The sequence below is a fragment of the Panthera onca genome, chromosome A3 (assembly GCF_046562875.1).
Source record: "Panthera onca isolate mPanOnc1 chromosome A3, mPanOnc1 haplotype 2, whole genome shotgun sequence".
NCBI classification, from domain to species: domain Eukaryota; kingdom Metazoa; phylum Chordata; class Mammalia; order Carnivora; family Felidae; genus Panthera; species Panthera onca.
In genome coordinates, this window is record NC_138341.1 from 32060921 (window position 1) to 32075103 (window position 14183).

The 14183-nt window shown below is 42.1% G+C and overlaps 1 protein-coding gene across 3 annotated transcripts in view; it reads right to left on the reverse strand.

Moving 5' to 3' along the window:
- CDKL4 (cyclin dependent kinase like 4) overlaps positions 1-14183 on the reverse strand; it is a 57301-nt gene that overhangs the window by 18542 nt on the left and 24576 nt on the right. For all 3 annotated transcript variants that reach the window (XM_078444781.2, XM_078444779.2, XM_078444780.2), the window contains exons 4-7: positions 10786-10858; positions 4872-4962; positions 3541-3738; positions 1341-1423 (exon numbers count right to left, since the gene is read on the reverse strand). In XM_078444781.2, coding sequence (XP_078300907.1) covers positions 1341-1423; positions 3541-3738; positions 4872-4962; positions 10786-10858 — 445 coding nt within the window. The remainder of the gene's footprint in view (positions 1-1340; positions 1424-3540; positions 3739-4871; positions 4963-10785; positions 10859-14183) is intronic.

The following is a 14183-nucleotide window of genomic DNA, read 5'->3' on the forward strand; positions in this document are numbered from 1 at the left end:
TAAGCTTCAAAGATAAACGGTAATAGTGCCCTTTAACAAGGCAGCGTGTACTTGTGAATGTGTATTTCATTCTTTAAAATTAAATACATTATATAAATATTCCTCTGTAATTCAACCTCTAGCCTTGTTAATTCAATTTTAACCTTTTGCTGTATTTCTTAAAAGCTTTAACAAATATAAAAAAGAAATCTAGTATGTATGTATGCGTCTATATCTATAACTATATCTATATCTATATCTATATCTGTATCTATATCTATATCTATATCTGTATCTATATCTATATCTCGAAGTATTATATGAAATACCAAATCTAAAATGGAAGGGTGGCTAGAGAGAGAGTTGGGACCATTCAAACCTCAGATTGTTCACATGTGCCATAAATCATGAAGTGGCTTTCCAGATCACCCCACCCCTGCACCCCTCTTGTACCAACACAGCCTGAATGTGGGCACACACCTCTTGCCCTTTCATCCTATGGGCAGAATTTAAACCACATGGAGCTTTAAAAACCATAGGCCACACTTAGGTAACACAGGTAGGAAATCAATGTCTATAGAGAATAAGAGGGTCAAGTCATTGACACATTCCCAAAGAAAGGCAGAGACCACAGCAAGAGCCTAGCAGTGATCAATGCGGTTCGGAGTTTTGATTTGGACACAATGAGGATCACTTTGTAGAAGGACTTTCCATGTGCAAATATCTGCTATGGAGAAATGGCTTTTATTGATTTGGGCTTTGTTTTACAAGCTGAAAAAATAGAGGCTGCGTGTTTTCAAAATAAAGAAGATGACAGTAAGTACCTAACGGTAGGTAAGTACTGTTTAAGAGAAAGGTACTAAGTGTTTTGACTAAAAGGATCAAGGTGATGGGGCGCCTGGGTGGCTCAGTCGGTTAAGCGTCCGACTTCAGCTCGGGTCATGACCTTGCAGTCCGTGAGTTCGAGCCCCACATCGGGCTCTGTGCTGGCAGCTCAGAGCCTGGAGCCTGCTTCGGGTTCTGTGTCTCCCTCTCTTTCTCTCTACTCCTCCTCCACTCACGTCCTGTCTCTCTCTTTCTCTGTGTCAAAAATAAATAAACATTAAAAAAAAGGATCAAGGTGTTTATGTAAGGAATTAAATATACTTTCACTTCAGATTTAACTGTGAGTTTAACTTAGGGCAAGTAGGCTTTTAAAGCATTCTCTTGGTTAATATGTGTAGCTTTACAGAACTTCTTTGATCTGTGTCCGTGTGTTCTAGAAGGAAAACAGGAGCCAAAAGTATACATATTTTTAAAAATCCCCCTTTAGAGAAGGCTGCAACACAAATAATAAAATATCCAAAATTGAGCAAGTTTACCATGTCTCCCGGTTCAGGAATACTGATGCCATGGAAAAACTGGTTACTTTTGAAGATAGATTGATGTCTTGGGATTAGTTTTCCTGTAAAATACAAACCATGTAACTCATGATAAATTTAATAAAAATAAAAGTGTTTAAATGGTTAACTTCTGAGGTCCAGATGTACCAGAAATGCTGAGCCTGATCGTTCCTTTCAGGTTGGGGAGGTCTGAACTGCTACAAAATCCTGCCTTCTCAGGGGAGGTCAGTTCTCCGTGCACCTCTCTTTGCCCTTCATCTCCCACCAGGAGAGGAGGTAGGAAACCCATGCTGAGGGCTCTACACACGTGATCTCATAGCAATCTACAGTGGTTGCTATTTTTCACCTCCACTGCACCAGTGAGGAAAAGGAGGCTCAGAAGTTTAGTAACCCCGGGGCACCCGGGTGGCTCAGTCGGTGAAGCGTCTGACTCTTGGTTTCGGCTCAGGTCATGATCTCACAGTTTGTGGGATCGAGCTCCACGTGGGGCTCTTTGTTGACAGCATGGAGCCTGCTTGGGATTCTCTCTTACCCTCTCTCTCTCTGCCCCTCTCCCACTTGGGTGCATGCTCTCTCTCTCTCTCTCTCAAAATAAATAAATAAACTTACAAAAAAGAAGTTTAATAACCTGTCTAAAGTCACATGGTCATTAAAAGACCCAGGATTCGAACTCAAGTCTGTCTAATGATTGCATCAGGTAAATTTCCACACGCCTTTCAGGAAATCAGTCAGACAATATATACCTAAGGTATATACACACCTAAGGTGTGGCCTGTGGTGACAGTCTCCCCCACAGTTTTCATGCTGTAGAATTCTCCAGCTGTAGAATTCTCTTCCCTGTGTTGGAACCAAACAGGGACGTGCATCAGACCAAACAGCAGTGGTCCCATCGCCCAGCAGCCGGACTGCCAGGAGAGCCTGCGGCAAAGGAACACGGAAATGCCCATCTTGTGTGTGCATGTACCGCTTTCCTTGCATCCATGCTGTTGGTGTGAAAAGCCACAGCCCCACTTCTGGCTGATGTCCTCTTCCACCTGCCACGGATGCTGACACGCGTGGAAGCTTGTGAAAGAGGCCGCTTGAGTCGCATTCCTATTGTGCACTTAACTGTTGTATGCCTTCGGGGCCAATCACGGAAGCTCCCGAGCCTCAGTTTCCGCATGTGTAACATAGGCAAGATTAAACAATGTTACAATGTCCTTCATGGGTTGTTCTTTTTAAAAAAAATTTTTTTTTAACATTTATTTTTGAGACAGAGAGAGACAGAACATGAACGGGGGAGGGTCAGAGAGAGGGAGACACAGAATCTGAAACAGGCTCCAGGCTCTGAGCGGTCAGCACAGAGTCCGATGCGGGGCTTGAACTCACGGACCGCGAGATCATGACCTGAGCCAAAGTCGGCCGCTTAACCGACTGAGCCACCCAGGCGCCCCAGCATGGGTTGTTCTTAAGACTGGTAAAGATGATGTGTTTGAAAGTAATTCATAAATTCTTGTTTTTTAATGTTTATTTATTTATTTTGAGAGGGAGAGAATGGGGGAGGGGCAGAGAGAGAGAGAGAATCCCAAGCAGGCTCCGTGCTGTCAGCACAGAGCCCAATGAGGGTCTCGATCTAATGAACTGAGAGATCATGACCTGTGCTGAAATCAAGAGTCAGATGCTTAACTGACTGAGCCACCCAGGCGCCCCAGTGATCCATAAATTCTTAAGTGTTATATACAAAGGAGCAGAGTCAAGGAGTTGCAACAGAGACTGTAGAGCCTACAAAACCTAAAATATTTACCATCAGGCCCTTTATAGAAAAGTCTGCTGACCCTTGCTCCACAGTAAAGGGGGAAGACTCCTCTTTTACAGTGGGCAGAAATCACATTTGATCAAACCTCTCTTAGAGTAAGCTCTATGCGGATGACTCATATCCCCTATCTTAGCCTGATGTGGAAAGTAAGTGTGTGGTTTATTCCATGGCTAATTGGCTTGACTTGGAAAGGAATCTGAAAACTCCTCAGTGCGAGGAGTTATGGCTCCACATTGAGAAAATGGTTGGGCTTTGGCTACAACCCAGAACAAGCATCCTGAGCAGCACTTTGGAGGAGCAAGAAAGCTCTTGCTGCACATTACAGGAATGTACCATCGCTATAACAATTTAGCAACTCTGTAAGCCATAAAATGCAACTCCTACCCAGTGTTCTGATGATCAGATACAGCTGGTCCACATCTGATCTTCCGGGCCACAGTGGCTGGCCTGTCAGAAGCTCTGCAAAAACGCAACCGGTAGCCCATATGTCTACTGAAGAGCCATACTGCGTGTCTCCCACAAGAAGTTCAGGAGCTCGGTACCATCTGGTAGCGACGTAATCAGTGTAGGCATCTCCTGGAACTGCAAATGCGTCAATCAGATCAGGTGGGTCACATTCTTGTGACACATGAACTACTCCCGAGAGCAGGTCAGGCATTCAGGTAAGCTTCAGTAACTCGGAGGCCACAGCACTCCTAACCGTTGATGCGGTGAGGCACTGATTGAGTAAATAGTTCCACTGTGCACTCGGTCAGTAAGTTCAACTCCCGGGGGTCCCTCAGCTAGTGAGCCTCTACATCATCCCCCACAGAGAGGCAGGTGGGAATGAGGATTTCTGTAGTGCAACTTCAGGTTGAAAACAACTTCCTAGTGCATTGTGAAGCCCCTTGTGTCTGGTCCTATCAGGATCCCGATTATGGACACACCTGCCTTCCAATGAGTTGTTGCAAATACAGGTTTTGCCTGCGGTGCAGTTCTAGATTCAGGGAGAAATAATGGTCTATTCCCCTTTCCCTTTGGTTACCCCCATCCCCACGACTGGGATGACTTCCCTTTTCTTAGCACTGTCTCTGAATCCTCTCCTTAATTTTCCATTTACTCTCCTAGTCTTACCAACTACATAGTTTTTCCCGACCTCTCTAGCACACAGGGAACCTTCTCCAGGGAGGGATCTGGACCCTCACTTTGGTACCTCTTTGCGAATCATTTTGTATTATTCTTTTGGTTCTTTTACTTCAATTATAAGTGCATGAAGAGCAGAAATACATCTTATAATTCTTTTCCTCTTCTCTACAAGGCAAAGCACATACATGTGACATCCAATAAATTCTAGTGGAGTGGAGCACAGTTGAGGTGCAAACCTATGTCCTGGCTAGAAGGTAAAAGTGAACTCTTCCTCTCTGAATAATAACAACATCACATTTAGCATACATTCAGTATCTAAAGTAAGATCTTATATCATTTCATAATCCTCTGCATTGGATGAGTCCATAAAAAATTGCTACTTATGGGGCACCCGGATGGTTCAGTCAGTTAAGCCTCTGACTCTTGATTTGGGCTCAGGTCATGAACTCACATTTTGTGAGTTTGGGCCCTTCATCGGGCTCTGTGCTGACAGCACAGATCCTCTTGGGGATTCTCTCTCTTTTTCTCTCTCTCTCTCCCCCACCCCTGCCTCTCAAAATAAATAAACTTAAAAAAAAAATGCTACTTACTGAGAATTCGTGCAAACCCAAAGTCACAGATCTTGATTATTCCTTGCTTAGTTATTAGAATATTTTCAGGTTTTACATCTCTGTGAATACACTGTAAGATAACACTGGATCATTTCTCTGAGCCATCAAAACGACAAAGCATAAACATTAACTATTAGTTTAAATGATAAACACAGCCTATGAGATTCAAACAAATACGCTTTTCCTTCATTTTCCTAAAAGAACGTTAGTGGGCAAATTTCCACCTGTAAATCTTACCGTAACAAAAGAAAAAAGTCAAAATGCTGCTATATAAGTGAAGAAATTGACATCATAATTGTTAGATATGAAAACTTTTTTTTTTCTTGGAGAAGGTGGTGTCACACAAGTATTTTTGCCACTTTTTACTGCACTCTACTTAAACCAGAAGAGGTGAAGCCCTAGATGAGATTAGACTCCGTGTAGCTCTAATAACTCCTGCCAGCCAAGAATCACAATCTAGGTTGAATAAGTATTGCAGATTTGAGACACTGGGAAAAGATCTGAATGATAACAACAACAACAACAACAACAACAACAACAACAACACTCGCTTAAAAATTGGCTTGTAATTAGAGTGACCATATTATTTGTTGCCTGAATCGGGACGTGTGAAAGGGGCTCTGTTAGTAAGTATGCCAGGACAACAGAAACAAACCACAACTGTCCTGGGAAAGCTGAGATGTATGGTCACCTACTTCTGGAGAGACACTAAAGCCTTCGGCATCAGGGGATGAGAACCACTTATTCTTCCTCAGCACGAGCTAACCTGGAAGGATCAGCAGCTCTCCTGAGAGATGCCCACCCAGCACTGTCCAGGTTCCCGCTGGGAGAGCGGGACACCACCGTGAGGCGCTGTCACCTCCGACAGGCTCCCGCTATCCCTCTAGAGGCGGAGACCGTACAATTGGCTGCCTCACTGTAATGGCCTTGGATGGGGCAGGTGCCCCTCGCTGGATGTGCGAGGGCCAAGCTGGGGTAAGGATGAAGGCAGGCTGAGTGAGCCTCACTCATCACTGTTCCAGAAATGGTTGTTCCATGTAATGGAGACCCTCTCGCCCAGAACACAACTCGGGCCCTATTCTTCAGAACTTTATCTTTCTGTGCCTCCTTCCCGAACAAGCAAACAGCTAGAAATGATGTCCCTCTTCTTCTACAGCTCAGCCCTCATACAGAGCTCTGTCCTTTTCAGAGCACTTGCCCACGAATTCATTCCCGCAACAACCTTGTGACTGCAGATGGCCACTGACAGGGTCTCTAGATTAAGCGTCACAATCATCCACTCCTTTTGCCTCACTTCTCTGCTGTGCTGTCAGTCCCTTTATATATTCCTGCCAAAATAGCAATTTTGCAATAATTTTTCTTTGCTTCTATGATAGCTATCTGGGAAGAGAAAAAGCTGAGTCCTAAATTCATTTTAGGTCACAAAAATGGCAGTGGTAGTAGAAGCTGGTTCCTATTTGGTCTCAATTATTATCAATTGTCTCATAATTTATATGACTAACAGGAGAAATTTCTAGGTCTCTTTAAAGTCCTAAGGCCTTGCATATTAATTAAAAAAATACATTGTTGTAATATAAACCAACACAGTTTTGACGTCTGACCTTTTAAGCAACACATTTATGAAACTTGAATTAACGCTGAGTCATACTCACAATAGTTGGTGATTTACTAGGAACAGGTTATGTCCCTTAAAAGAGTTTGTATCATATTCTAAAACTTCTGGACTATGTGTGGCATTACCAAGCAAATGGGCTCACACTGACATTTGACTTTTGGCCTATTTAAATACGATTTTTGGATGTAATGCAAATCCATGTGAAATTTTTAGCAATTTATTTTCCAACCAAAAAATACAAAGGCAAAAACGAAGCACTGATGTGTCCCAAAGAAATAGAAAAATTATTGGTGTAGGTGCAGGTAAGAGAGACTACTATTAAGAGGAATAGGATGTTGAAGAAGAAAAAAGTAAAAATCCCCGGAACAGTAAGAAGTCCAGCACGGAGAAGGGGAGATGCTTAGGCAGACAGCATCCGCTTCCCCGCTGCAAAGCCACACTCAGTGCAAACTCTGCAGGCCTCTTGCAATCAGGTTACTTTCCACCAAAGAGCAAGAAACCTGCCTGTCAGTGTGACAGAAGCAGGTCCTTTCAGTAACTTGGGTTGCATACACGGCTTTTAGAAAATGTTGCTCAAGTTGGGTCATTGTGGCTAATGTATAATCTCTTTTTTACTGGCTCACAAGCCAACAAGAAGAGGTATCCATGACCCCCAATGTTAAGAATCATCTCCAGAAACTTCTACAAATTGCTTCTTATACAACCTGATCGAATAATGGTTTTCTATTCTTTTTTTTTTTTTTTTTTTTAAAGATTTTGTTTTTTAAGTAATCTCTATACCCAATGTGGGGCTTGAACTCATGACCTGAGATCCAAGAGTTACATGCTCCACTGGCTGAGCCAGCCAGATGCCCCTAAATAATAGTTTGTGGGGCACATGGGTGGCTCAGTCTGTGGAGCGTCCAACTCTTGATTTGGGCTCGGGTTCTGATCTCATGGTTGAGATGAGTGTGCAGCCTGCTTGGGATTCTCTCTCTCTCTCTCTCTCTCTCTCTCTCTCTCTCTCCCTCTCTCTCTCAAAAAGTTTACTATTATTTGAGAAGATTGTTCTCTTTGAGCTTTAGAGATGGATACTGATACAGCAGTGAGGAAAGGGACCTCCTTCTTGACAATGAGAACGTTAACATTAACAAGATGATGATGGATGTTGCAGCCCCAAAGACACACGTCTTTGAAAGTCACTGTAGTTTTGTCGTTTTGAGATGAAGTTCTTTTTGTCTATTATATCAAGTATATAAAAATCCATGCGTTCATAATGATGCTCAATGGGTCACTTAGATAACTTATCCTGGCAATATTAAAGGGTAAGAAAGAACAAAATGAGTAGGTATTTTCTCGAGTCCGGTGCTTCTCAAAATTTAATGTGCACATGAATCTCCTGGAGATCTTGTTAAAATGCAGATTCTGATTCAGTAGATCTAGGGTGGGCCTGATGTTCTGCATTCCTAAAGAGCTCCCGGGGGATCTCTGTGAAGCACACATTGAGTAACAAGGCCTCAATCCCTTATAACTTTAACCTTCCTTGTCTGGGTTAGGATCACCACTCTGGGAATAATAAGGTAGTCATGGTCTTATATATGACCTAACTCATTTCCTTTGCATGCATTTCAGTGATAAAATAAAAAGATACACAAAGGCTTACCAGTGCATAAAAAAAATGAGATAAACAGAGTTCAAAAGTAATTCCTATGTTGGAGGAGGGAAGTTTGTCTGAAAAAAATATCAATTTTTAATAGAGGTCATAGATTGGGGTGCCTGGGTGGCTTCACTCGGTTAAGCACTGACTCCTGATTTCAGCTCAGGTCATGATCTCCCGAAGCTGTGCATCGGGCTCCGTGGTGACAGTGTTGAGCCTGTTTGGGAGTCTCTCTGTCCCTCTCTCTCTGCCCCTCCCCACTTGTGCTCTCTCTCTCTCTCTCAAGATAAGTAAATAAACATAAAAAAAATAAAGGTCAAAGATAATTGTTTGGAGGTTTTAAAGCTTAAGATATAGAACATGTTGTTCCAAGCAGAGAAATGATGGCAGTTGCATTGAGTTATAATAATGTTTGGGTTTGTGAAATAGTAAGTCACAATCATGTAGGTAAGTTGATTGACTGACTGGCTGACTGTCTGATTAATTCATTCATTCACCCAGTTATTCAATAAATATTTATTGAGTGAGAACCTTTTATATAAAAAGACCCAGGCTAGGTATTAAAGAGATACAGAGATAAATCAGTCCAGATACTGCATTCAGGCTTATAACCTAGTACACAGGTAAGTGCCTGATTATATAAGGATGGGGTACAAACACTTATGGTAAATAGAATTTTTTAAAAGTCATTTTAATTACCCATAAGACTCCTACAGGAATCTTAGGTAAACTGTAATACCTCTGATATCATGGTCGGAAGCAACAGAGATGTGGTTTTGATTCAGCATCATCTTTAGTAAGTATTTAAAAGCACAGTTTGCATCGTGAAGAACAGGCTTATGTATTTTGTGAATACTATCTCTCTATACTTAAAAAAATTTTTTTTTAATGTTTTTATTTATTTTGAAACAGAGAGAGACAGAGTGTGAGAGTGTGAGAGTGGGAGGCGCAGAGAGAGAGGGAGACACAGAATCTAAAGCAGGCTCCAGGCTCTGAGCTGTCACCACAGAGTCCGATGCGGGGCTCAAACTCACGGACTGTGAGATCATGACCCGAGTCGAAGTTGGACGTTTAACTGACTGAGCCACCCAGGCACACCTCTCTATACTTTATTAATACAAAATATAAGCTTCTGATTGATCCTAATGAACTCTTCATTAACTTCCTTACAACTAAAGGAAGCTTCCACTAAGTATTGAAATCCATTTCCATGATTTTGCATTCTTTTCCAGCGATCCTAGACAATGATAGACATTCTGCTGGCATTAAATTGACCATAAGGTAGTCTGTACCTTTGAGCAGGCACTGCCTCTGTCTAGGCACCAACTCAAAAGGTCTAGAGTTATTTTTTAAAAACTATCATTATAGCAAGAGTCCCCAGAAGCCAACTTAAAGAAGCTCCCACTGGCCCAAGATGGGACAATTTGAACATCAGAGAGAATGATGAAAGCAAAGGATTGAAACACATCAATATATAAAATCCATAAATTTGTTTTTAAAAAACTTTTTTTTAAGGTTTCTTCATTTTTTCAGAGACAGAGAGAGACAGAGTGTGAGCATGGGAGGGGCAGAGAGAGAGGGAGACACAGAATCTGAAACAGGCTCCAGACTCTGAGCTGTCGGCACAGAGCCCGAGACGGGGCCTTCGCGAACTCACGGATGGCGAGATCATGACCTGAGCCGAAGTTGGATGCTTAACCGACTGAGCCACCCAGGCGCCCCTAAAACCCATAAATTTGAAATGATGCCTGCATTCCACCCCAAACCCTTCATGATTCACTCTTGGAGGTTGTTAACATAACAACTTATCACTATGAGCACTGACAAGTAAAGGAAATAATCACATCCTTTTTCTGATGGTATTTTACAGTAGCCAGAGTCCATGAGGGTAGGTTGTTCTCCATAGAATTTGAATTCATAAATGCAGAAGAAATAATAGATTTCAAAAGTCACCATCAAACTGTCTTCATAAGACCTCCAAGGGGGTTGATACATGCTCAAGTTTGAAAACTATGGGTGTAAAAAACTAATAATGAAAACATTTTAGAAAAAGGATAGAGGAAGGGGGACTGTTAGAGAATAAAAGACTCAAGAAACATAAGAATAAAATCAAACTGGGGCGCCTGGGTGGCTCAATCGATTAAGCGACTGACTTCGGCTCAGGTCATGATCTCATGGTTTGTGGGTTCGAGTCCCATTTTGGGTTCTGTGCTGACGGCTCAGAGCCTGGAGCCTGCTTCGGATTCTGTGTCTCCCTCTCTCTCTGCCCCTCCCCCGCTCACACTCTGTCTCTGTCTCTCAGAAATAGATAAGCGTTAAAAAAAATTAAAAAAACAAAACAAAAACAAAATCAAATCAAGTGCCATGGGGAGTTACACATCCTGCAAACTTATTTCAATTTAAATATGACCACAGGAATCATCAGCAGGATAGCAAAAGGAACAGCAAGTTTATACAAATTTTTAATTCATAAGGAATTAGTAATCTGGTTCTTACAGAAATTGGGAAAAAAAGCCATGACTTGCTTTTCCCACATTCTGTAGCTTTTTTCCTTTCCCTCCGTCTTTGGCTCTTTAAATAGATCGTTGAGCTATTGAGAAGAAAAGAATAAATTGACAAATATATTAGAAAATGTTACTTACGTTATGTTTGTGACAGAAATTAAGAGCTTGAAGTGTTTGCCATAATATACTTTTGATCATTCCATCAGCAACTCTGGCGGGGAAAGAAAATTAAAAAGGAATTGAAAACTCCAAAGCTGAAGCGTCAGGGCCAAGAGCTGGGAACAGAAATGGAATGCATAGGGCTTGTCATGGCCAACAAACAGGGTGCAAAGGGTGTGTTGGAAATACATTTTCTTAATGTGTTAATGAAAACTCCTTTACTATGTTTTCATTATAGATATACAATTTTCTTTTGTAATTTAAAAACTTTAGATCTGCAAAAATGATACATGCTTATCACAAAAATCCAAACACTACAGACAAGCAAAAGAATACAAAGTGTTGACTCAAAACTTGCTACCCCAAAATAATTGCTGGAATGCACAGGCATCTGTGTTTCTTCAGGCATCTTTGTTCCTCTCCCTCTCTCTGTCTCTCTCTGCATTTACTTTTCATTTTTTTGTTTTTATTTTTCATTTTTTTATTTTTATTTTTGAGAGGGAAAGGGCAGGGGAGGGGCAGAGAGAGAGGGAGACACAGAATCCGAAGTGGGCTCTGAGCTGTCAGCACAGAGCCTGACGCAGGGCTCCAACTTGCGAACCGCGAGATCACGACCTGAGCTGAAGTTGGACGTTTAACGGACTGAGCCACCCAGGCGTCCCTGCATTTACTTTTTAACTTTAATTTTAAATATATGTGTTCGTATGGCTCAACATTTAAAGAGTATAAAAGCATATCCGTGATGAAATCTCTCTCACACCTGGCTAGTCATACATTTCATCTTCTGCAACTCCCCCCACCTCTTTCAGAAACATTTTAATACATAGCGGCACAAATACTAATACGTTTACACCTATTTCATGGTCTCATTATACGGATGTGTCATAGTTTACTTACTTAGTTCCCACTGGTGAGCAATTAGGTTGGCCCAATTTTATGCCTAGAAACAACGTGTCAATGAACATCTGTAATCATCTTTTTAAGGTAAGTTCTAGAGGTGGGATTTCTAAGGCTAACGGTAGGCACAAGTTACATTTTGACTCTGCAGGTAGGACCTGTAGGAGGAAGGGCAAACTGGAAGACTGACTTCCGAGGGTTTGGTGGTAAACACACTCGCACACGTGCTACAGTTGTTTTGTAAGTTTCGTACACCCGGTAAGCAGGCAGGTCCCCAGCCAGGGGAAGCCAGGGAGAACACAGCCCCCAGGAGGATGGAAGGCTGGATGCTTCTTGTCCCTGCAGAGCCCTGGAAATACTGGAAGGTATTTTCCATTGCGGAAATGGAGATCTGGGTAACCTCCACTCCATCTGGGACGAGTCTATTTCGTGTAGCCATCTCTGTAAATGATAGCAATTACATTCCCCGTAACTTTCTGCTGACATTTTGCCATTGCTCACATCACTGTCCCTCTGAAGACGTTTTCAGTTACATAACTTCCAAACTACCTTCTCTAAGAAAGGTTAGACCCATTAACGCTCCCACCAAACATCTGCGCATCGAAGCCCCTGTCCCCTCATTGTCTTACCAACAGCCGGTTTTGCCAATGTTATGTTTGCCAATCTGTGGTTAAAATAAGAAGCTCGTTTTGGTTTTCATTTCCATTTTACTAATTACTAGTGACTTTTAATTTTCACATGATTATTGGACATTACATTTCTTCCTTTGTGTTCTTCCTGTTCATGGCCTTTATGTCTTTTTTGACTGGTCTGTTTACTCTTTTTAAAATTGATTCATGAAGGGACGCCTGGGTGGCTCAGTCAGTTAAGCGTCCGACTTTAGCTCAGGTCATGATCTCATGGTTCATGGGTTTGAGCCCTGCAACGGGTTTTGTGCTGACAGCTCTGAACCTGGATCCTGCTTTGGGTTCCATGTCTCCCTCTCTCTTTGCTCCTCCCCCACGCATGCTCTGTCTTTCTCTGCCTCTCAAAAATAAATAAAAACTTTAAAAAGTTTTTTTAAGTTGATTTATGAAGGCTCAACATACACTGGAGTCAGCATATGTGCCGCAAATATTTTTATCCGGGTGTTGTTTGTTTTTCAACCCTATTCATGGAGATGGGGGTTGCTGGTTGCATAGTTTCAAAAATCTGAAACACAAGATGTCTTTTGCTAAATGCCTACTGTAAAATTTTTTAATTAAAAAATTTAGGATTATCGAATATCCCAAACACACCTAGTCATTCAGCTTTAATATTTTATCATATTTGGAAATGTAAATCCTATGTTTAGATCAATTTTTTAGAAGTTTCTATTTATTTTGAGAGACAGAGAGAGTGCATGTGGGGGAGGGGCAGAGAGAGGGGAAGAATCCCAAGTGGGATCCACCTGTCAGTGAGGAGCCCCGTGTGGGTCTCGAACTCACCAATGGTGAGATCGTGACCTGAACAGAAATCAAGAGCCAGACGCTTAACTGACTGAGCCACCCAGGCGCCCCTAGATCACTTTTTACAAACTAAACTCATCCTGCAGGTGTCGCTGGTCCACACAAGACACCACCGTGTGGAGCTGGGGCATATATGGAGAAGCAGCAAGTGTGTGGAGGTATTTTTCTCAGGGCAGTTTTCTGATCTCAGGTCACAATTATGGCGGCCTGTTCTTGATATTCACAGGCTGATGGCAGCCCTTTAACTCCAGCTCTTCTAATTATTAAGTATTATTAATATTGTGAAAGCCCCTAATTCTCAGTATTAAATCCCTTTCCACTGGAAGTATCTAGAGCCATTTCTGTTTCCCACACTGAATTCTGATATAACTTGATCGTTTTCCCCTCTTTGCCCAGAGCCAAGCTGGAGACATCGCTTAAACGTTTTTGTAATAGAATAGTAGAGCCATTTTTGAGCACTATGAGGCACGGTTCAAATCCCTGCTTCCAAGTTTTATAACCTTGGGCCAGTTATATGTGCCTTCAGTGTTCCTCATGTGTAAAAATGGAACAGTGCCCTGCAAGTTTATTAAGAAGTCTATGCCCTAAGAGTCTGGGTTTTAGTATCTCCATAGGTTCAGGAAATGTGGGTCTGAGATCAGGTGAGGCCAGTAGATGGGACTCAGACGCTATACAAAGACAAGAAGAGCCTCAAAAGACTAGCAACAGGCCCTGAGGTAAGAAAGAATGGGGAGTGTGGGAAAAGCAATAAGGAGGCCAGTGTGGCCAAAGCATGAGTGAAAAAGGTGAGGCTGGCAGAGGCCAAGTCACGGAGGGATTACAGATCTGGGTAGGTAGTTTGGATTTTACTGTGAATCTAAAGGAAAGTCATTGAAAGGACTCAAGAAGGCAAGTGGCATAATATGGAGAATGGATTTCTGGGGGCAAAGCAGATACAGGAAGGTTAATTAGGTGGCAAATTTAATAATGCTGGTGAGATCTGGTGATTCTGAT